The following is a 24691-nucleotide window of genomic DNA, read 5'->3' as shown; positions in this document are numbered from 1 at the left end:
GTCCCCACTCTGAGATAGCCTTGTACTCCCCTTATATAAATCTCTTGTGTCATATGTGTTGCATGGTGTGATCTCCGATCTCTGCAGCATACCTTGGTCCAGACCCACCACAGCAGTTTGCTACATACATCCTAACGATGGTGAGTGGAGGGGTCTCCGTTCAATTCTGCAGATAGACCTGGTAGGTCCTACAAGTTTACCAGGTTAGAATAGGCACTGTATGATTGATCATCAGACAGAATAAGTAACAAATAATTAGCCAAGGTGGGTTTGAGCAGCAGAAGGCCCCCGGGTAAGTCATTTTGGTGCTGACAGGTAGAAATTACACTCTTGTGCTTTAGGTCACACTGAGCATGCCCAAGGATATGCATGAAGTTCCAATCATTTCCTCTTAAGTAGAAATTCTGCACAGAGCTATGCTGAGTCTCTGAGCGCGCCAGGATCTCCAGCACAGAAATACATTTTACCCTGAACTTGGGCACTCTCTGGCCTTTAACAAAGCAAGAGTATCCTGTTGCCTAATCCCAGGGCTGAGTTATTCCATCTTCCTTCAGAGGCCTGTCTGTCAGTTACCATCACACTCAGAAGATGGAGAGGCGGGAGCTGTTATAAATGAAGGAGCCAACTCCTTTTGTGCATTCTGAATAAAACTAAGGCTATGTGTGCAGTCAGAATGTGCAAATAGCCCTTAGATTCTATGTCTCTTGACATAATTACAATCAAACAAGCCCAGGTACAGAACCTAGGGTTTATTTCAAGTGGTCTTGAAGAATCATAGTTCATCACTTTGTAAGTATATTTCAATAAAAATGATACAAAAACATATAGAACACCACATAAGGACTCAAAGAAATGTTTCTAAATTGTAACAATAAATAAAAAGATGTAGAAAGTGAAAATAGCAAAAAAAAAAAAAAATTAAATGAGAGTTTTCTGAGAATTACACTGTGGTGGTTTGAATAGAAATGCTCCCATAAGCGCAAATATTTGAATGCTTGGCTGTGAGGGAGCGCCACTACCTGAGAGGCATATGGAGGTGTGGCCTTATGGGGGGGAAGTATGTCACTGAGGGTGGATTTGGGGGTTTCAAACGCCTATGTCAGACCCAGCGGCTCTCTCTTCCTGCTGCCTGCAGACTTTGATGTAGTACTCTCAGCTATTTCTCCAGCACCATGTCCCCACCATGGTTACAATGGACCAAACCTCTGCAACTGTAATCAATCCCCAATTAAATGCTTTTCTTTATAAGGGTTGCTGTGGTCATGGTGTTTCTTCACAGCAACAGAACATTGACGAAGACACACATCAGTATCCCCCAGGACATCATGATGTCCTTTCAACATCAACACTAATTAATACCTCCACTCCCAGACTCATCCCATACTAATGGTGGCAGAGGGAAGAAATGGAAATCAGCAAGGTCCAAGTGTGTGTGACAGTCACTTGGTTTGTATCACTGATGGATTAGAGTTCACTAGAGAGACAAAATCAACAGTGTGTGTGTGTGTGTGTGTGTGAAAGAGAATGTCTTAGTTGCTTTTCTATTGCTGTGATAAAATACTAGGACCAAGGCAACTTATGTTAAAAAAAAAAAAAGTGTAATTTAGCTTTATTTCCAGAGTGTTAGAGTCCAGGATAGTGGAGCAAAGGAATAGCTGGGAGCCCACATCACAATGTACAACCACAAAGCAGAGAAACGCCCTGAGCATTTCATGGGTCTTTTGATACTTGAAAGCTTGCCCACATCTTCTCTAAGGCCACTCCTATTTCTTCCTAAACAGTTCCACCAAATGGAGACTAATTATTCAAATCTATGAGCTGATAGGAGCCATTCACATTCGAACCGCCACAGGGGATTTATTGGCTCCACATGAATGGAAGCTAGTCAGTCTCCAAGCTGGGGCACAAAGAACCTGGATGGCTGCTTAGTATAAGAAGCTGGAAGCCTCCAAATACGGAAACCAAGAATACAGCTCAGCAGGAAGCTGAAGGCCTGGGGCTGTTTGGAGAGATGTCTTTGAGTCTGCAGTGAAAGGCTGAAGAAGTTGGAGTCTGGTGTCCCTAGTGGATGGCAGCAAAGCAGACACACTCAGGAAAGTGGAGCTTGCATCTGTTGGCAGCCATCCTCTTCTTGCTTTACCCACCTGGGTTGCCGAGCCTCGACAGCTGTGCCCACGTGAAAGACAGGCCTTGTCAGTCCTCTCTGAAAACTCCTTCACAGACACACTCACGAGTGTACACTGCTCATTCTCCGTGCATCTCTCCATCCAGTTGAGCCAACAATGAAGATTACCCCCTGCAGATGACAACGTTCTTGGAAAGGAACCAAATAAGCCCGAAATACCAAGTACTGCTGAAGAAATGCTCAAACATATACAACAACAAAACTAAAACCAAATTCCATGGACAAGCTAAGCAAGACACTGAAGGCAGAGTATAAGAATGCAGGGCATAAGGGAAAGGAAGTGTACCCAAGGCCATTTAGAGTTTGTGAATCCAAACAGAACCCAATGTGGTTAGAACACTGCACTTCGTGTGGCTCTCACTCTGCAGTCTCCGCCAGCGTGGAGTTTGCTCCACACGCCAGACTGCAGTCTCCGCCAGCGTGGAGCTTGCTCCACACGCCAGACTGGTCTCACATGTGTGATGATGCTTCTGCCTCTGCCTCCTGGGTTTTCTTTTTCTTCTTCTTCTTTTTTTTTGTTTTTGTTTTTTTTTGTTTTTTGTTTTGTTGTTGTTGTTTTGTTTTGTATTTTGAGACAGGGTTTCTCTGTATAGCCCTGGCTGTCCTGGAACTCACTTTGTAGACCAGGCTGGCCTCGAACTCAGAAATCTGCCTGCCTCTGCCTCCCAAGTGCTGGGATTAAAGGCGTGCGCCACCACACCCGGCCGCCTCCTGGGTTTTTGAATCACATACATGCGTCCCCATGCTCAGCATGAATCTGTAAAATACAGGTTTCCAGGGAACCATCCTCCATGATCTGCTTCTCTTGGTTCAGATGTACATTTGGGTGATCCCAGCCACCTCTATTGGTTTAACATTCTGTCGCTCACCAGCCTCGAGACCTGAATCTCACTGGCCACCTTTCTGCAAAGCCTAGATTTCTATTTCACGTTGATAGCTGACTGGCCGTTTTCACCTGGAATACTAACGCTTAGTTAGAAGCCGCAAACTACTCGTTCTTTCTCATCGCTCCCTTACTTTTTCATAACTGCCCTGTCTCCCATCTAACCTAGTGAGAATCTGAGGTCACCTGCATCTCACCTCTTTCTTGATGTACTTGAAAAATTCTATGTCTACCTTAAGATCACTGTTCCTGTCACTTGAGGGCCAGAAACCATCTTGTTCCTGTGTGTGGTGTGTGTGTGTGTGTGTGTGTGTGTGTGTGTGTGTGTGTGTGTGCATGTGTGTATACATGTAAGTGTTTGTATGAAGGCCAGAAGGTAATTTTGAGTGTCGTTCTTCTGGCATTGCTCACCTTGGGTTTTGAGGCAGGGCTGTCTTTCTCTGGAACTTGGAACTCACCAGGTCGGCTAGGCTTGTTGGACGAGTCCCAGGAACTCAGTTGTCTCCAAGTCTCCAGTGGTAGGGTATCAAACCCAGTCATTTCATATGAGTTCTGAGACTCTAACGTAGGGTTTCACATTTGACCCATCTCTGCAACCCAAATCCTCTCTTCTTTTTAATTTTTTTATTAAACTAATAAAATTTATTTAAAAATATATAACTCAGTATTGATATTTTTAAGTCACCAAAATAATTTATAGTAGTTAAATGCCTCTTAAATATACATATATCTTCTGAAGCTAAAAGTAATGTGTATTCAACCCATTTTAAAAATCTATTTGGAATGTTAAACATAATAGAAGTAGAAAAGAAATCTTTTCTTCTTTTTTTTTCTTTTTTTCTTTTCTGAAAAGAAATCTCTTATGAAGTCTCTATGAAAGAAAATTGTGACAGGTTCCTGATTAGACAGAAACCATGCCATCTCCAAGGGAGAATGCACAGTGTAACTGTGACTTAATGGAATGACTTGGGTAGTGCTCCTTCTGTTTCTATTTTGTGGGATAGTTTGAGGAGAACTGGTATTAGGTATTCTTTGAGGGTCTGATAGAACTCTGCACTAAACACATCTGGTTCTGGGTTGTTTTTTTTTTTTTTTTGGTTGGGAGACTTTTAATAACTGCTTCTATTTCTTTAAGGGTTATGGGATTGTTTAGATAGATTATCTGATCCTGATTTAATTTAGGTATTTGGTATCTGTCTAGAAAATTGTCCATTTCATCCAGATTTTCCAGTTTTGTTGAGTAGAGCCTTTTGTAGAAGGATCTGGTGGTGTTTTGGATTTCCTCAGGATCTGTTGTTATGTCTCCCTTTTCATTTCTGATTTTGTTAATTTGTATACTGTCTCTGTGCCCTCTGGTTAGTCTGGCTAAAGGTTCATCTATCTTGTTGATTTTCTCAAAGAACTAGCTCCTGGTTTTGTTGATTCTTTGTATACTTCTTTTTGTTTCTACTTGGTTGATTTCAGCCCTGAGTTTGATTTCCTCCCTTCTGCTCCTCTTGGGTGTATTTGCTTCTTTTTTTTTTCTAGAGCTTTCAGGTGTGCTCTCTCCAGTTTTTCTGTTTTTGTTTTTTGTAGTCACTCAGAGCTATGAGTTTTCCTCTTAGTACTGCTTTCATTGTGTCCCATAAGTTTGCGTATGTTGAGTCTTCATTTTCATTAAATTCTAACATCTTTAATTTATTTCTTTATTTCTTTCTTGACCAAGTTATCATTGAATAGGGTGTTGTTCAGCTTCCATGTGTATGTGGGCTTTCTGTTGTTATTGTTGCTATTGAAGACCAGCTTTTAGTCCATGGTGATCTGATAGGATGTATGGGATTATTTCTATCTTCTTATATCTATTGAGGCCTGTTTTATGGCCAATTATATTGTCAGTTTTGGAGAAGGTACTATGAGGTGCTGAGAAGAAGGTATATTCTTTTGTTTTAGGATGAAATGTTCTATGGCAATCTGTTAAATCCATTTGGTCCATAACTTCTGTTAGTTTCACTGTGTCTCTGTTTAGTTTGTGTTTGCAACATCTGTCCAATGCTGAGAGTGGAGTGTTGAAGTCTCCCACTATTTTTGTGTGAGGTGTAATGTGTGCTTTGAGCTTTAGTAAAGTTTCTTTTATAAATGTGTGTGCCCTTGCATTTGGAGCATAGATGTTCAGAATTGAGAGTTCATTTTGATAGATTTTTCCTTTGATGAGTATGAGGTGTCCTTCCTTTTCCTTTTTGATAACTTTTGGTTGAAAGTTGATTTTATTTGATATTAGAATGGATGCTGCCCTTTGTTTCTCGGGACCATTTGCTTGGAAAATTGTTTTCTAGTCCTTTATTCTGAGGTAGTGTCTGTCTTTGACAGTGAAGTGTGTTTCCTTTATTCAGCAAAATGCAGTGTTCTTTTTTACATATCTAGGCTGTTAGTCTATATCTTTTTATTGGGGAATTGAGTCCACTGATGTTGAGATAGTAATTGTTGCTTCCTGTTATTTTTGATGTTGTTTTTATGTTTGTGTGGCTATCTTCTTTTGGGTTTGTTGCTTTTCTTGCTTTTTCTAGTGTGTAGTTTCCCTCCTTGTGTTGGTGTTTTCCATCTATTATCCCTTGTAGGGCTGGATTTATGGAAAGATATTGTGTAAATTTGGTTTTGTCATGGAATACCTTGGTTTCTCCATCTATTTTAGTCGCCAGTTTTGCTGGGTTTGGTAGCCTCGGCTGGCATTTGTGTTCTCTTAGGATCTGTATGACATCTGCCCAGGATCGTCTGTCTTTCATAGTCTCTCTGGTGAGAAGTCTTGTGTAATTCTGATAGGTCTCCCTTTATATGTTACTTGACCTTTTTCCTTTACTGCTTTTAACATTCTTTCTTTGTTTTGTGCATTTGGTGTTTTGACTATTATGTGATGGGAGGAATTTCATTTCTGGTCCAATCTATTTGGAGTTCTCTAAGCTTCTTGTATGTTTATGGGCATCTTTCTTTAGGTTAGGGAAGTTTTCTTCTATAATTTTGTTGAAGATATTTACTGGTCCTATAAGTTGAGAATCTTCACTCTCTTCTTTAACTATTATCCTTAGCTTTGATCTTCTCATTGTGTCTTAGATTTCCTGGATATTTTGAGTTAGGAGCTTTTTGCATTTTGCATTTTCTTTGACTGTTGTGTCAATGTTTTCTATAGTATCTTCTACACCTGAGATTCTCTCTTCTGTCTCTTGTATTCTGTTGGTGATGCTTGCATCTATGACTCCTGATCTTTTTCCTAGGTTTTCTATCTCCAGGGTTCTCTCTCTCTTTGTGATTTATTTATTATTTTTATTTCTATTTTTAAATCCTGGTTGATTTTGTTCAATTCCTTCACGTGTTTGGTTGTGTTTTCCTGTAATTTTTAAGGGGTTTTTGTGTTTTGTCATTAAGGGCTTCTACCTGTTTACCTGTGTTCCCTGTATTTCTTTAAGGGAGTTATTTATGCCCTTTTTACGGCCCTCTATCATCACCATGAGATGTGATTTTAAATCAGAGTTTTGCTTTTCTGGTGTGTTGGGGTATCCAGGGCTCACTGTGGTGAAAAAAAAAAAAAAAAACTGGCTTCTGATGATGCCAAGTAGCCTTGGTTTCTGTTGTTTATGTTCTTGTCCTTGCTATACATATATTTTTTTCTTCACTTACAGTTCAAATGTTAATGCTATCCTGAAAGTTCCCTATACCCTCCCCCCCCCACCCCGCTCTGCTCTACCCACTCCCACTTCCTGGCCCTGGCATTCCCCTGTACTGGGGCATATGATCTTCACAAGACTAAGGGCCTCTCTTCCCATTGATGGCCTACTAGGCCATCCTCTGCTACATATGCAACTAGAGACAGCTCTGCGGGGGTACTGGTTAGTTCCTATTGTTGTTCCTCCCATAGGGTTGCAGACCCCTTCAGCTCCTTGGGTACTTTCTCTAGCTTCTTCATTGGGGGCCCTGTGTTCCATCCAATAAATGACTGTGAGCATCCACTTCTGTATTTACCATTGACCTTGCCTCTTGCCATCTGGCTATCTCTGGCGTTTGCTGGTTTTACTGTCTCTGACTGTGGCTTGTCTCTCCTGCAAGCCTGTGTGTCAGTACTCCTGGGAGACCAGCCCTCTCTCGGTGGAATTTGGGTATGGAGAGCTGTGGCACAGGGTGCAGTCGGACACCTTGGTTCCTGGGTCCTGATGGCTCTGGGCGGGTCCCTCTTGGGCCATGAACTTGAGCAGAAGTGGTGCTCTTTCCTGTGCTCGCGGGTGTGTCCGTACTCCTGAGAGATCTCCTCCCTCCCGGCAGCGTTTGGGTACAGAGCACTGTGGCGCAGAATCAACTCCGGCAATAAAGGGAAACCAGAAGCAATTCCTCTCTTCTTAAAGACCCAGTTCTAACGTGGCCTCTTCTACAAAGAATCTCTAAACGCCTTTATTATGAGACCCTAAGGACAGCAAATAGAGGCCTTGGAGGTCACCCTGTATGTTAGTACTTGCTAACACTTGACCTAGTCTCTCACATTCCGTTTTCCTTGTTTTTATATTGTTGTGGCTATATAACTCTTTTTCCCACTAAACTGTTAGGTCCCCCAGGTCAGAAATTGTCTTCTTCCTGACACCATCTTTTATATGTAGTGCAGATCCCAGGCAGAGGGTGTGTGAGGCAGGCAGAGTACCAGGGTATAATAATGTTTTTTTTTTTTTTTTGGTACTTCATCCATCATGTAGGATCCTGGACATTGGGGCTCAGCAGTGAAGAGTACATGTTGCATATTCAGGGGAACCAGAATAATAGCCGAACACCCATGAAAGCCATGTATAGTTCCATGAAGGACTGTCCCCTCAGAATGAGGAGTTGGGGTGGAGACAGGAGAATTGCTGGGAATTACTGGCTGCCAGGTTAGCCAAAAACCAAACAAATAAAAAAGAAACTAACACTGAGTTACAGGTACAATGAATGACACTGCTTCAAAGGAGTAAGGGGGAGAGGAGAGTGGCAGACAAGAACATGGGCTTCCTGTTTTGGCTACATGTGCATATATACCTGTACACACATGTATGCATATACCATTCACATGTACACTTTATACACACATGCACCCTATACATACACCTAACACATATATCATACATATACACATGCTTGCACATACAAAAGTTCAAAAGCACACACCCCTCCATCTTCTAGGAATGACTGGATTCTGCTGTTAGTTAAGCACTTGGACATTTCTTCACTCTATCTCAGATGGAGCAGAGACAGTCCCTCTAAGGCAGGCCTGGAGCGGGTGTTTCTGGGATCACAGCTCCATGCTGGAGCAGAGACAGAGACCCTCTAAGGCAGGCCTGGAGCGAGTGTTTCTGGGATCACAGCTCCATGCTGACTCATTCTCTCAGCATCAGCTGTAATTTTATGCTAATTGCCATTGAGCTATTTTTCTACTTCTGTTATTCCTGCTGTGTGCTTTGTTTCAAATAAGACCCTCAGAACTTGAAAGAGGATAATTTATCAGGATTTTAAGCTACTTGAGCAATATTGCATCTTATAAAGAAAGAATGGTGATTAAAGTGTTTTTTAAAAATACTGAATTGAAATTTTATTAAAAATGTTTTTAGGTGGGGCCAGGAGATGGCTCAGTGGGTAACGCTGCTTGCTCTCTATCCCAAGACTTGCCTAAGTTCAACCATGAGTTCTGATTCCTACAAGTTTTCCTCTGATCTCCACACGTACAGTGGATTGTACACACACACACACACACACACACACACACACACACACAGAGAGAGAGAGAGAGAGAGAGAGAGAGAGAGAGAGAGAGAGAGAGAGAGATCCACACAGGCATACAGATACACACACACTGAACAAACATAATTTAAAAGATAAAATCTTTTAAAAGAATGCTTCTAGAAGCACCAACAGACAGATGCACAGTCACATTCTGAAGATGAAGCTATAGCTGTCATTTGACATATGCTTTTGAAAAAATGCTTTAATAAGACTTTTAAAAATACCTTTTGGGGAGCATTTATTCTGAGCTCCAAAAAAGAAAAGTTATCTTTTTTTCCATTTCCATTTCATTTCATAGACTTCTATTTTATAAGATCCATGCTATGATAAAGACAAATTCTAGCAATTACACTTGAGAGTCTTGCTTGCAGACAGTGGGACTGAGAACGGCCACTATGGTGTGGGAAGCCTGATAACCATGCTGGAGTTAAGAAAGGCTCGTCCTACAGTAAACACATAGATCAGAATGTTAGTCAGATTTTGGTCCACTAGTTAGACTATCCCAAAAATCCACCTGCCATTTTGATTAATGGTAGAATAATAAAAATATAAATTATGTGAGAAAAACAACCCTACCATTTATATGACACCTAGTTGTTTAATTGCTAAATAAAAATTCTAAACTGCAAATGACTTCTGCAAAGCTCATGGACCCCTCCCTGGCTGGATTCACCCTGCCCTTTCCCCCTGGACCCCTCCCTGGCTGGATTCACCCGGCCCTCTCGTCTTCATCAGCATTTAGCTACATGGTGTAATAGCTGACTCTAGGTGACTTCTCTCACAGCTTTCTTAAGGGCAGGCACCTGCTCTTGCCTTTTATACCATAACTTGGCATGGTGCCTCGCACAGAGCCAGCTCTTACTAAACACTTAGTGGAAGACTATGAGAGACATTAATAGACTCTATTAAAAGAAAAGCAAAGTGTTCAGAGAAGCCCAGCAGAGCTAACTTCACTTCCGCTCTGAGAACGGAGCCTCTTCAGAACAGACTGTCGTTCTTCAGGAAGTACTGGAATAAACTAGAATCCTCTCCATAAACTACTGTTGTCTGAGTATTAAAAGTCTTTATCCTGGCTATGAACAGTATTTATGGGGAAAAAAAGATTCTTGGAAAAACCAAAGAACATACAGAAAATAATCTTGGGGCTGGAGAGATGGCTGCACCCAAGTTGACTTCCCAGCAACCAGTGTTCTTAACTCCAGCTCCGGGGTGTGGTACCCTCTAGTGTCCTCCTCAGGCAACTGCAGTCAGGTGCACACATTTTTGTTGTTACCACCATCTTACCATTAACATTTTGGTGTACTTTTAATGCTTATCTATATAATGGAAATGTAATTTTATCAGTTTCATGTCAGGATTATATTATCCTTAAGAATTTCCAGCCTTATCAAGTTTTTCTCAAAATTTTTAATTCCAAGATTAAAACTTAAAAGGAATTAATATCTTCTTTTAAATGGCTGGATAGTATTTTAATCTTGTGGGATATTATAGAATAATATAGTTTTCAGTGAATAATGCTTGGTAATCTTTTTATATAATCTTTCTAGACTTTCTATGGAGACATATATTTACCTTCCAGTTTCATTCATTTGCTTTCCACTGGTCCAGATTAAGGCTGGGATGGAAGCTAAAACACAGAACCCCAGGTAACAGAGATGGAGTATTCCGAGGCTTACGTTAGACTGCCTGTCAGAAAGGCTGTATCCTTTTATCCTCCCACCAGCAGTCGAGAGGAGCAGGAGAGAACATCCTGTTCATGGCGGCCCACCCGATAGATACTCCATCATTACCTGATGGAGTGAAATGCATTGTGAAAGGATGCCCCCAGTGACTCTAGGCTCTAAAGCCCTTCCTCACCAATAAGCTAATGGTGAAATGGCTGCTTAGGGAGACCTGGACATTCACCTTCTGGTCATTACAGTAGTGTGATTCATCCAAGTCCGTTTTGGAGCTCCACTTCCCCTTAGTCAATGAAAATATACCTACCTTAGTAGGCTTCATGGTGATCCGGGACAGGCCTGGCTCAGAAGAACCCGGGAAAGCTTTTTTAGAAATTATGTTAGACTAAAAGCTAAGGCCTCTTGCATTGTTGGGTATTCTCCCAGTGCCTGGTACACAGCTGGTATTCAATACTGAAGGAAAAAGTTATATATTCATGCTATGGATTGGATCTGAAATATCTCCAAGAAGCTCTTGTGTTGAAGGCTTGGTTCCAATGCATTAAGTGTCTCAAGGTGAGGTTTTTGAGCTTCCAGGACTAGGAGGCATCCATCTTCATCAATGAATTAACCACTTGTGACTTCACATCTTCATGGGAGATAGCAGAAACTCTAGAAGGTGAGACTTGGTTAGAGGCAGGACAAGAAGGACATGACTTGAAGGGTATGTTTTGTCCTTGGCCTTTCCTGTCACTATGAAGTGAGTTTTTTCCCATCACATATAGCTCCACCATGTCCTGGGTCTACAGAAGTCTAAAACAGTGGAGCCAGTGAGCCATGGGGTCCAACTTCTGAAACTAAGCCAAAATAAATTGTTCTTCTTAACTTGATGTCTCATATTTTATCAGTGGTAGGATGCTTACAGACAAGAGAAGCTGATGTGTTACTTAATGCTGAATTTTACTGATGACAAAGTCCTAGGCTGATTAGCTACTTGCATTTCCAGTCCACCATTTTACCCTCATGCCCTTTTGTGATTCAGCCAAACAATGTGATGACTTGTTACTAAGTCTTTGAATACAATCTCACACCAAGACCAACACTTCATACCCAAGACTTTGTTGTCCTAAAGGAAGGAGACAGCTGTCCACAAACACACACATGAATTGTTAATCCCAGAGATGGGAAGAGAGAGAGAGAGAGACCACTGATTCAAATGATCCTGGCCGGATCAATTAAAGCAATAATTAAAGCAAGCTCTTTTATTTGTGTACACGGTTGCCTCCCTCCCTCCCTCCCGGCGGGGTCTGAGAGGTCAACGTTGGATGGGAAGAAGGCAAGGCTTAGGGATAGGGATTTCCAAATGCGGGATTTGGTGGGCAAAGTAAGTGGGTTATGGAAGCAGAATCATAACATAGCAAGTTATCATAGCAACAGGTCACCATAATAACCTTTTGAAAGAAAGGTAGGGTTGCAAAATGGTTATAAACATCTTTTTGAAACAAAGACACGCTTGTCAGTTTCCTGGAAAAGACAGTACAGAACCATTTGTAGTTAATGGTACAGGTGGGGCCTGGCCCAACCCCTGAAAAACAGAGGTTTCATCATAAACAGGAACGAACCTAGCTTGTCTTTACTATATGATGGCTTTTAAACCTAAGATGGAGGCGGGCTGGTTCTTCAGTGTCCTGCATGCCTCTAGTTTTTAGGTTTTGTAGAATATGACTATAAATGTGATTTGGGTAGAAAAACAAACCACAGAAACATTCTGTGGAAAATCACCATTAAGTAAGTTTTTAGCCAATGGGTACATTAAGCTATTTCAGGAATCCCTCAGACCCCACCAATTACAGATTTTCCATCAACTGAAGCTTCTTCCACCTTCAACATTCAAGAGAAGTTGGTAAAGAGGCCACCCGTGGTTCCAGCCCAGTGTTCAATAGGAAGCCTGTGCCATCCGACAGGCTTCTCTCTGAAAGGCACACTCCTCACTCGCCTCACACAGGCCAGGCTCTGCCTTTATGCATGACTTGTGCTCATAGGAACTTTGGCTGTCTTTTCTACAGAGTTTCTGTTCAAGTTTGCTTCAGGACTTGAGACTAATGTTTTCAGTTATTAGTCATGAGAAGTTAGGTTCCAGGCCTCAGTGGAATTGGTGAAGCATGGCCAAATGGGAAGAAGCGACTGCTGTGGTGGTGCATTCTGTAATCTCTGGATGGGGATGTGGAAAACGCTAGTTGAGCAGCAGCTTGCATCTCCCTGAGTCCCAACTACAGATGCACGGTGACATCTGCCTGGAGTTCTTGTCCCATGCTTCCTCTGCCATGATGGACCACATATGCTTAGTCAGTAAGTCACAGTACCCTTATACGGTCAAGGTCCCTTGTGCCAGACAATTGATCAGAAATGAGAAAAGTAATTGCTACATCAGGGGCTCAAGGGAAATAGGAAGGACAGAAGGGCTCTAGCTGGCCCGAGCATGGCAAACATGGTGCCATCAGGCCTTGCCTTCCTCCTCTCTCTTATAAACCATAGCTTATGTCCCTAAAGCTAGCCACCAAGATCTACTCCCATACTTGGACATATTCTCATACCAGACTCACTCCTAAGGCTGATCACCAATGACCAGCTATCAAAGTACTGGAGTCCAGCAACCAAAAAGTCCCATTTGGGCAAACTTAAACAACTTGACCAATCAAAACAAACTACTGCATCCTAGCCTATTCTAATAAGCCTATTCTAACACGGACCTCCTCCTTTTTCCTCTTAGAAATCACACCTGTAAGGTTATTTGCTGCTGGTTTCTCCTAAGTCATAAGTCAGCCATTTTACTTTACTTCCCTGCTGACAAAGGACCACTCTGTGAGCATGGGCTTTGGGGTGTGGTTTATGCCTAATCCAGGGCCCGGGAGGAAGGGAAGGATGCGATGCTTCACACAGCTGGGGGAGGGAAGGCAGACAAGGAGTGGGCATGAGAAATGACATAGTTCTTTCAACTGGACTGTGTTGCAAATGGGCAAACGAACACTAGCCTGTCAGTGGTCTGGCAGCACTTAGGGGAAGTGGAAAGAGTCCAGTCAGGATGGAAAGCTGCTAAGCCCACACTACAAGCTTTGGCCCTGGGGAACACAATTATCTTCTCTGTCAAAGGAAGTGTCTAGTAAATCCTGGGAACAAGACCAAGGTTTAAATTAAACCAACTGCAACTGGCAGTAGCTATGAACCTTAATAAAACTGAAACACGTAAGATTTTTGTTAAAACCTTGCATTAGGTCACAGTAGTACATGTAATTATTAAATGTATTTGAAAATCTAAGGAGCCAAGAAGTGCCACAGCAGCCTTCAAGAATAAAAAGGAAAGTGGCAGAGAACAGCCTCTCGGTTAAATACTTATTATAAAACTACAGTAATTAATTTCAAATAGGCCTTGAGGAAGGAACAGAGTTTAAAAACATGGTTGGTGTGTAAGCGGGAACTCAATAATAACCAAGACAGTCCAGCACTACACAGCAAAGAGCGGCCATCTCAGTAGATGGGCTAGTCATCTCTATGTAGAATAGAACAAATAAAACATGATCCCTACCTCACAGCACATATAAAACCAACTCCCAGTTAAACAAGAAAGGGTAAAAGGCAAAGTTTAGATCGACTCAGGCATAGAAGAGAATTGGGATCTTACAGCAGGGCTCCTTAAACCACATGCAAGAACAGTAATCATTAATACACTGAGCAAAATGCCGCTATGGAAATACGTTGTAAAGATGTAGGAACAAAGGATGACTGACAGCACGGAACACAAATCCTTAGTAGCTGCTGAGATGGGTCCCAAGGTAACAAGCCTGACAACCTGAGTTCAGTGTCCAGGACTCCTATGGTAGGAGAGAACCAACTCATCAATGTCCTCTGACCACCATGCACACAGGCATAGGCAAGGACATTTGGAAGGACTCTAGAAGCATAGAAAATATTTCCAAGAACTGGTAAATGTGATTACATGAAAATGGAAAAGCTGGCCCTCCAAGGAAACAGTCACCAGGTCACAGAGGCAGCTGACGGTGAGAGAACAAAGTCTTGCCAAACATACTGGACAAGGATTGATACCTACAGCACAGTGTAAAAATTAAACACCCCGCAAATCCCAAACCATCCAGTCAGTAATTGGGTTAATGAGTCAATAGCCAGTTCTCAACTAAAGGAAACAGTACATTAAAAAGTGTTTGGCACCTTTAGCCATCAGGGAAATGTGCACTAAAACTGCTCTCTGACTCCATCTCACAGTCAGAGTGGCCAGCACCAAGAAAGCAAGTGATAACACATGCTGATGGGTGTGTGGGGAAGGAGCAGTTGGCACTGCTGCAGGGCTGTGGTCTGGTGTGGCACTGTAGAAATCAGTGCAGGTTTCTCACAACTAAAGCAGAACTACTGCAGAGTCCTGAACATTAATGCACATCACTTCACTGGTCAGAGTAGCCAGAAAACGAAATTAGCCTAGATGACCAGCAGCAGAATAATGGATAACAAAAATACGCACATTCATAATGGAATCTTACTCAGCTGTAAAGAAAAGTGAGATTATGATATTTATAGAGAAACTGGTATAACTGGAAATCACTGTTGACTGAAATAGACTAGTAAGACAGGCGCATTTTCTCTTGTATTTGGAAGCTATACTTAAAGGTGTGTGTGCATGTGCATATGTGTGTGTGTGTGTGTGTGTACATACATGTGTGTGCCTGTGTGTAGATGATGAAACTGAAAAGAATACCACAGAAGGGAGGAAGAGCTCTTCAGGGAACAGAAAAACGGCAACAGAACACACGTGTTAAGAAGGCTTTCCGGGGCTAACTCGGGAAGGACTGGACCCACTGGGGAATACGCTAGAAGGCAGCGGGCAGAACAACCAAGGAGAACAAAATGCAGCTCCGTGCGTGTGTGCGTGCATGCGATGCCTCATGAAACGCCTTACCCTGTGATCTGAAACTAACAAAACAACACCAAAGCCCCAATAAATCATACAAGTGAGCAGAGCACGAAGCTCGGGGATAGAGCAGTTGCCTCACACTGTCCAGGGGCCAGCACTGAACAAAGACAGGTGCCGCTCCTTTAGAGTCCACTGAGGTCGTGGTCTTACATAAAGGATCACCGAAGGTAATTAAAAGACCTACCCCTCCAGTTGGTAAACTCTGGGAAAATTTTTAAAAATATTATCAAAAGAACTTAGACCACTGCCACTTCAAAAGAGAGAGGAAAAAAGAAGGAAAATCATAAGATAAACAATATCAGCATATTTTTATATTTAAATTACATTTTTGTAACTAAGATTCCCCTCCCCAATGGGCAAAATATGTGACTGAGCAATCCTCCACAAAAATAGAAATGGCCCCTGACACATGTAGCACACCCACGAGAGAGAAACGCAGACACGGCTGCTCTGAGGAGAGACCAGGGCCGGCTAAGAGCCAAGAGTACCAGCAAGGCATGGCAGGCGAGGGGCACATACAGCCACACACTGACCTGCAGCCACTGCAATGCGTAACTGGCAACACTGAGCAACACAGCATCTGTACCCACTCTTCTAATAAGGGCTCCAACTTTCTCTAGAGAAGTAACTCCAAAAATGTGAATACACTAGCATTTGTAATTGTTAGAATCAGAACTATCAAAATGCACAAACCCAGGATAATAAAGTAAATTACTGTTATTTAAATTCAAATGTATATTCAAAGCTACAAAAGTGAGGGAGATTGTATAAAATATGAAGAAATTTCCAGGGCATAATACTCAGACAAAACAGGCTCAGTTGTAGCAAAAATCTTTTGTATACAAAAGGGAAAATGATAAAATAATTCTAATTATTTTGGCAAAAAGAATATTGAAAAGGCAAATTACAGTGGCGCCGTTAAATGGCAGGAGGTGGGCAGAAAGATTTGGAAGACTTGAGTACACACTGAACAGTGCAGAATTTAAGAATTATGTTAATGTTTTACATATACGAAAAATAAAAGTAAACCCTAGAGGGAAAAGTATGCTGAGGAAATTATTAGAAACACCTGCTTCTGAGCAGTCTGTTCACTGCAGACCCACTGTGTGCCCAGGCTGCCACAAGGAGACAGATCCTGAGACGGTCCATACAGAGGGAAAGAAATACAGGGCTGCAGTCTATTCTGCAAATCACGAGTCATACACGAGCCTATGTATGGTTATATCTGGGAGATTATATATATACACATACATGTAGATACATACATATATGATGGGTAATAAGTATTATGTAAATATATACATATATCATGTAAATATATACATATATTAAAATGGAAAATTTACCTTACATTTAAATGAGGGATTAAACCCATAATTCTTACCAACTTTCTGTAAAGTAAGTATTTCAAAATTTTTAGGGGCTGAATTATCACCCAGTGGTAGAGTCCGTGTTTAACATATGGGGGATCCCTGAGCTCCAACACCCCTCCAAAAATATAAAAATGATGTTTTGAAACTATCATCTGGGGGCCTGCAGAGATGTCTCAGCAGTTAAGAATGCTGGCTAGTCTTCCAAAGAACTGAGTTCAATTCCCTGCACCCACAAGGTAGCTAGCTCACAACTGTCTTATAATGCCAGTTCCAGAGGATCTGACATACTCACATGGACATACATGCAGGCAGGAAGAGCACCAGTTCACATAAAATAGAAACAAAGCGCGCACACACACACACACACACACACACACACACACACACACACACACACACGGTATTTAAATATCATCTGGAATCAAAACACCAATAAAAAGCTTAGGGATCAAACGAGGAGCCACTGGAGTTTTCAGGTGAGAGACAGACTAATTTTATTAATTTCAGATAAGCTCTTAATGTAACATATATACCTTCACTTCCTAGGTCATCTCCAAAAGAAACACAGCTGAGAGTCTGACCCTATTAGCTATGTCCTCATTTATTTATACATTTCCTGGCTCTAGAAAATATGCTCAAAGTCAGATATCTGCCACATCACTTCCATTACATTAGCAGATGGCATTTTAAAGACTGTGTAGGAAATATGTCTTTTTAAATAACCTGTAACAATCTTTAAACTAAACAGGCCTTGTGACAAAGCAACTTAAGCAGGCACCAGGGCTGCACAGCAGCTGGCAGAACCAAGTGTGGTCTGGGATGCCCCATGTGAGACTCAATGTCCCAGTGTCAACTACTTGACTGTACAAGGCCTAGGGCCCTTTAAAAACTGCCTTCACATCTGACATCCAGGTCCTGTACATCTGAAAGAAACTGAAAAGTGGCATTTAAGTCATCTACTGGGAAAGAGTGTAGCTAAGTCTTTAAAACAGGCAATGGTAGTTTAATATAGAGGGTAACGAGGCACATGTGGAAGAAACAGGGTACCAAGGTGGGCGTGTAGCTGGGCAGGAGGGCTCTAGAACACTTGGCTGGAGGGGTGGGTTCTAACCCAACATGGTGTGTTAGCTGTCATGTGAAAAGGATCAGAGAACCAAGTACCTAACTGCTGGCAGCTTGTAGCTGAAGAGAGGGTGCAGCCAAAGACATACACTTGGGTCTGATTTCAATTTCTGGACTTTGGAGAACTTAATGAGCCCTAACAGGAGAGCTAGTGAGCTAAAGGACAAGCTAATGGCCACAGCCAATCATATGTCCAACTTTACAAACAACAAATGAGTGTGGTGTGATCAGTTCCAAGAAAGCTGTTCAAACCAAGACACCACGTTCAAAATTCAACAAAAACAAATCTTTATTATATAATTCTTTTGTAATATTTTAATATCAGCTCTTAAAACCCTCAAAATACTAATTGGAATTAAATGTCTGACAGAGACAAAAAAAGATACCCGCTCAGTTTGGGGAAATATCACTTTATGCCAGGAGACCATTTTTACTTCATTTTTCTAGTAAAAGTTTTTTTTTCTTTATGAAGACATCAACTGTTGATTCTTCTTGAATCTTTACATGTAAAACGTATCACACGAGCCATTCTATGTAATGGGTGGGGACAGGTAAAATATGCAGCCTGCACATATGATCGAGGATAATTACAGCTTTGCTGACTAGATTCTCAATCACTGCACAAGACTAAGTGCGGAGATTAGCTGCTGCAATACTCTAAGTGCATCCAGCAGCAGAACTGCCACGCTGCTCCCTGCAGCCAGAGGGTGAGCTCTGAACTGCAGCCATGCATGCTCCTCAGGCATGGCGAGCTCATGCCACTGGCTCCTGCCCAAGAGGACACCCTGCACAGGTTATGGCATGCCTTTTCATCGTGGAGCTATCACATCCTTAAGAGCAAATGGGGTGCTCAAAAATCATCTGGAAGGCTGTTGGGAGTCGGGCCGATTCAAGGCTTTCTCAAGATGCTCCATGAGAGGACAAGAGCGCTCAGTTCTGTCTCCTCACCCAAGGCCTACTTGGCAAGCTCTGGGCTGGGGCTATGGCCTTGTTGGAGTTAAGATTTTGGTTCCTGAGAACTTATCTTTTCCCTCTGAAGAGACTGAATTCATCAGTTCCAAGGCCACTGTGTGCTCAGTCTATGATGCCCTTGAGATATCCCATGGTACCCTTGTGCAACATGGCTTGATTAGCTTCCTGGGCTTCATCCCACTGCATGGTAACTTTCTGCTTCTGTCCTATTTCCCCATAACACACTATATAAGATGTACTTCTAAAGAAACCTGTCCGGCATAAAGACAGCTCTGCAAGACTCCCTGAGCCCAGCGTTCCTATAGTCTTTATTTTCTGAACCTGTGCACTCCCTCTCAGAAACCTGTGTTTGAAGAACAACTTTCCAGGTCCCAAGACTTCATCCAGCTGACACCCACAGGCCTGAAAACTGTCACCAAGGAACCAATGCCAGAACTAAACAAACCCCAGAAAACTTTGTGGTCCATTGATTACACAATGACCTTAAATCAACACTATTTCCCCTGTGTACTTCCCATACTGCTAGGTTATGCTGTATGCTATTCACATGGTAGCTTTCCACACTCACTTCCCTAGCAGCTAGCAGCATCATTTTATACTCTAGCTGAGGTTTTTTTAATGGAGGAAAAGCCTTGCTAACCTTTCCAGGAGCCTGTCAGGGACTTTAGTGACCAACCTCACTGTCACCCACCTAGGAGCATCTCACTGGTACACAAGACAAGGCACCACCAAATGCTGGCCACAACTCAGTGGGTCAAGGAGTACCACCTCCCACTAGCCTCCATTTCACCGAGCCCCTCACTTAATCTCCATTCAAACCCTGGGAACACTTCAGGTTTAATGTGATTAAGATGGAGGGTGTTGAGAACTACCTGAAGGGATCTCACAGGACCAGGCCTTCTGCTATCAGTAATCCCTGCTGACAACCCTGTGCTCACATCAGTTACAAAGCTTGTTCTAAGCAGCTCATTAGCACTGAATTATAATTCTAACTCAAACCACTTTCAAGACGTGGTGGTACTGTCAGGTGCTGGGCTTCAAAAACTTGGCAAGTTACAGACAGGATTAATTTGATGGTCATGAACACTGCTTGGCCCAAGCACTGGTGTCTACAACTATGATGAACATCATGCTGTCATGCTAGAGGGCCCAGATTTTATCAAAGAGTGTTTGAACACGCTTGCCTTTAAGACCAGCAGAGGTTTTTAGAGTGTGGCAGAGGGGATGAGATTATTTAACTCAACTCTCAAGGGGTAACATGTTTATTTCCTTCCTAAAACAAGTAAGAAAATATAAGTGTGCTGTTTCGGTCAGTTCTGGGATCATCGACTCAGAGATGTTTACAGCAACTGAAGCCAGGGTACAGTGCTGCTGGTCGAGGAGGTCTGGCACCAGCACTGGCAGGAGCTGTACTGCTGCAGTATGGCAGCCTGAGCTAATCACAAGGTCAGCTGGCTGCTTTGCCTAAAAGCTTTCCAGTATTTTTAAGAAAACAGAAAAAAAAATCTATTAGCCTTTTCTCCCTGACAAGTACACAAGAAAGAAAAAGAACTTGTCATTATTGATAGAGCAGAGCCATCAAGAAAATGACTACTGCCCAATGGGAACAGGATCTGAATCTCTGCTATAACATGAATAAAAATCAAAACCAAAAGAGCCAAAGTGTTCTTAACAAAAACCTACTACTAATTATTTAAATATAAGGCCCTTCTGGTCCTAGTAGATGGTCCCCTAGCAAGCCCTGAAATCCACACACTTGATAACAAGCAGGGTGCTCAGGTTGCTCCACACACAGGAGGGCCTTGCTTTCTGGAAATGATATAGGAAATGATTACAGCACATACCGCTCAAGTCTGTAAGCTTTCCCATCAACTGCTAGCTGTGGCACAGCAGCTGACAGTCTCTGCTCATGAAGCAGAAATGAACAACAGAGGGGTTTTCTCTAATCATCATTTACAAATGGGATTTTAGCCAAGTTCTTACAAGCAGAAAACACAGTTCTGTCAGGAAGTTGACATTCTCAATATTTGACATTCTCAAAGCAGCCCCAGACAACGACAACAACCAAGTTAAAGGCTAAGATGAGCTGCAATCTCCTTATCACTGGGCTAGGAAATGGCTTAAGGGAGCCACCGTTCAGGAAACAATAAAATATAAACCCAGACTTTTCAGGCTCCTTAGTCAGTGGCTCCAATAAAACATCTTCAGCCGTGAAGTCAGTATGTGGTGCTTTGATTTCTCCTGCATCATGCAATTTCTAAGTTCCATTAAAAACATTATCTTCGATTTCTTCTTGGGCAACTACTGCTCATGAAAGGGTCATCGTCATTGTCCTGAAATGACACAAACATTATGCTATGTCAGTGACCACGCATTGTCTCTGAAGAAAAACTCTTACATTGAAATGGTATCAGGGAAGTCACATTAGTCACACCTATCCCTTTAACTGTGAAATGTAAAGGCCCAAGTCAGTTCTCTGTGCATTAGAGTAAAAATCTGCCAGGCAGGCCTCGTCTATGACTGCATATATCTGTAACACACAATGCATACATTTTCCCAGTCACAAACCTTAATCAAAGCATATGAGGGGTAGGAAAGCAAGGACAGAAAATATTCAAGTCATTTCTATTCTGTTTATTAAGTTTCCTCACTGACATTATTATTATTATTATTAATACTACTGTGTACATGTGTGCCCTTACATGCAGTGTATGCTCTGCTGGGACAACTTCATGGAGTCCATTCCTCCATGCTACCTTTGTGGGCCTCAGGGCTCCCACTTGGGCTGCCAGGCTTGTGCAGTCGCCATTTCACCCACTGAGTGTGTCCCATTGGCTTCACTTAGACTTATCATTCTATCCACCCTCTTGGAAATTCAGCCAACAGACAGGAAAGGCACAGGGGAAAGTCCCAAGGACTGTGACTCTTGTTTCCTGTCACCCATTTCATGACAGAGTAGACTGCTTCAGGTGGATGGAGAAAAGAGCTGAGTAAAGCTGTCTTTCAGCTTCTGTAGAAAAAAGCAGATGGAGTATTTCAGGTATTCTCAAGCTGGTGGGATGCAGACTACAAGCATGGTAAGACTAAATAGGAACATCAGACATTAACTGAAAATTTAATAAGAATGAAAACTAGCTAGGTCTGGAATCACAGGAATGTTACCCCAACTTCTAGGGAGGCTGAGGCGGAAAGATCCCAAGTTCAAGGCCTGTCTGAGCTCCAGAATGAGCTCAAAGCCTCGGTAGCTGTGTGAGCCCTGTCTCAAGGGAAAGAAGAAAAAGGCTGGAGCTACAGCTTAGTGGTTAAGAGCTGGCATAGCATGTGCCAGGACCAGGGTTCAAACCCCAGTCATAAAGCAAAAGCAGCAGCCTTATAAAGAGTCTGCTTATATACTCTGATGAAAGATAGCGCTGAATGGATTGTACTTATAGCTGTATATTTGAGAGATAAACACTTGTATAAAAGTGTTACCTTTAAGATGTTAGTAAACACAAACGATCCCTTTGTATGAGACTTGACTTGTGACTTTAACAGATCAGTATCTTACGAAGCTCACTAGTGAGAAATGGATGCCTGGAGAAGCAGAAATTCAACTGTTTGGCTGATCCATTTTCTTTTCTTTACTTTCTTAAAGGCAGGCCTTGTTAAAGACATACAAAGGAAAACTGATAGCATGCCTTCTGTTCTTCTCTAGTTAAATGCAAAACAGCACACATACACTTTCTTTTCTTCTGTGTGTATGCACTTTCTGTTCCAGTGCATTTGCCCCTAAGCTCCTGGAATCCATGTGGCCACGCTCAGCTTTTATGTGAGTATCAGACTTCAAGTCTCAGGGCCTCAGGCTTAAGCAGCAGGACTTTACCCAGCAAGCCCCCCTCTCACCCGCTGGCAAACTCATTTTAAACTCCGCCATCCATGGACATCCAGATATATGCCTGCTTCCCTAGTAGCAGCAACATGTCACCACTCAACAGACAGACTGAAGTCACAGCCTGAGATGCAGCAAGTCTGGCAAACAGACTGTAAACTCACAGCTAAGACATAAGGAACATGGTAGCCACAGCAGATGCTCACAACACAGAGTTGAACACATACAGCAGGATGACCACTAAGGGCACTTTGCAAATGTGATAAGCCAATCACACACACACACACAAAAAAAATCAACGGAAATTCCATTACACAGGGGCCCACAGCAAACAAAGCCAAAGAAAGGAGAGCACAGTGGTTAAGTGTCAGGGGCTGGGGATGAGGTATGGACAGTGGGTTGTGTTTAAGGGACATATTCATGGTTCTGTAAAGCAAAAGCCCTTCAAGGTTTTTTTCCCTCTCTCATATATTACATCCCTTAACCCCTCCAGCCTCCACCTCCCTTTTCTCCCAGATTCACTCTTCCCCTTCGCCTCCCCTCAGAAAATAGCAGGCCTTCCAGGGACATAAACCAAATATGGCATAACCCAGTAGGAGGGAAAGGGTCCCAAAGACAGGCAGAAGAGTCAGAGACAGTCCCTGCTCCCACTGTTAGGAGTCCCACAAGGACAGCAAGCTACACAGTCATAACACACATGCTGAGAGCCTAGGTCAGACCCATAGAGCCTCCCTGATCTCTGTGAGCCCACTTGAGTCAGTTGACTCTGTGAGCCTTGATCCCTCTGGGTCCCCCCAGTTCTTCCTTCCCGTCTGCACGACTCCCGAGCTCTGCCTAATGTGTGGCTGTTGGACCTGCATCTGCTTCTATCATTTGCTAGATGAAGCCTCTCTGATGATGATTGTGATAGGCTCTGGTCCCAGCATATCATGCAGGCAGGACAAACTGTAGGTCAGAGATTTTGTGGCTGGGTTGGTGTCCCAAGCCCTGCATTTGAGGCTTTGCCTGGTTACAGAGGATGGCTGAGGCTCTGTGTCCCCATTACTAGGAGTCTCCACTACTGTCACCCTTGTAGTTTCCACTACACTAGGTGCTCACCTCACTTCTGAAATGTCGCCCAATTCCGGTTATCTCTCCCTCCATCCCCCATACCACTTGATTCCCACCTGCCCCAATCCACCCACAAAATATACTCTATTTCCCCTTCCAAGAAAGATCCTTATGTCCCCCTTTAAGCTTTCCTTGTTCCTTAGCCTCTCTGGGGCTGTGGACTGTAGCATGGTTATCCTTTACTTTGCAGCTAATATCCACTTTTAAGTTGAGTGCATACCATGTTGTCTGGGTCTGGGTTACCTCACCTGAGGTCTGTTTTACAACAAGAATATATTTAATACTACTAAGCTACATTTAAAATAGTTGGATGTGATTTTTATGTTATGTGTTCTGACTACAACATAACTGTTTAAAAATAAAACTAAATGAAAATGAAGACCGGCTTAACAATCTTCGACAAAGCCTGCAGAGGTTCAAGTGGCAACCACGAGGGAAGAGGAAAGGCCAGGGTCCTGTGTCTCATAGCTCTGATTCCTCTTAAACAACAGAGGAACACAGAGACGAGTCCTGACTACCCTTCCTCCCACACCCCATGAGTTAGAGACCGTGACAGTTCCGTGCAGACCACCAGTGTCCTTGGGAGCATTTGTGCTGTCCACTGTGCAGGTAACATTTCACCAAGTCAACCTTCTACACCAGTGTCACCTAACTCTCCAAACATGAACGACAGAAGCTAAATTAAAAAAAAAAAAAAAAAAAAAAAGTTTCTAATATTCTAACTGTTCTCTATTAATGGGACAAGTGAGAGTTGAGTGAGCAGCAGCTTTGAA

The 24691-nt window shown here is 42.6% G+C and overlaps 1 protein-coding gene across 6 annotated transcripts in view; it reads right to left on the bottom strand.

Moving 5' to 3' along the window:
* Window positions 1-18295: 18295 nt before the first annotated feature.
* Window positions 18296-24691, bottom strand: part of Mre11 (MRE11 homolog, double strand break repair nuclease) — a 54256-nt gene continuing 47860 nt past the window's right edge. For all 6 annotated transcript variants that reach the window (XM_029543289.1, XM_021207121.2, XM_029543286.1 and 3 more), the window contains one exon: window positions 18296-21273. In XM_029543289.1, the coding sequence (XP_029399149.1) occupies window positions 21217-21273 (57 nt within the window). In that variant the 3' untranslated portion in view covers window positions 18296-21216. The remainder of the gene's footprint in view (window positions 21274-24691) is intronic.

The sequence above is a fragment of the Mus pahari genome, chromosome 10 (genome assembly GCF_900095145.1).
Source record: "Mus pahari chromosome 10, PAHARI_EIJ_v1.1, whole genome shotgun sequence".
Lineage (NCBI taxonomy): Eukaryota > Metazoa > Chordata > Mammalia > Rodentia > Muridae > Mus > Mus pahari.
The sequence above is the reverse complement of the archived record's forward strand: the minus strand, read 5'-3'. Positions and strand labels throughout refer to the sequence as shown.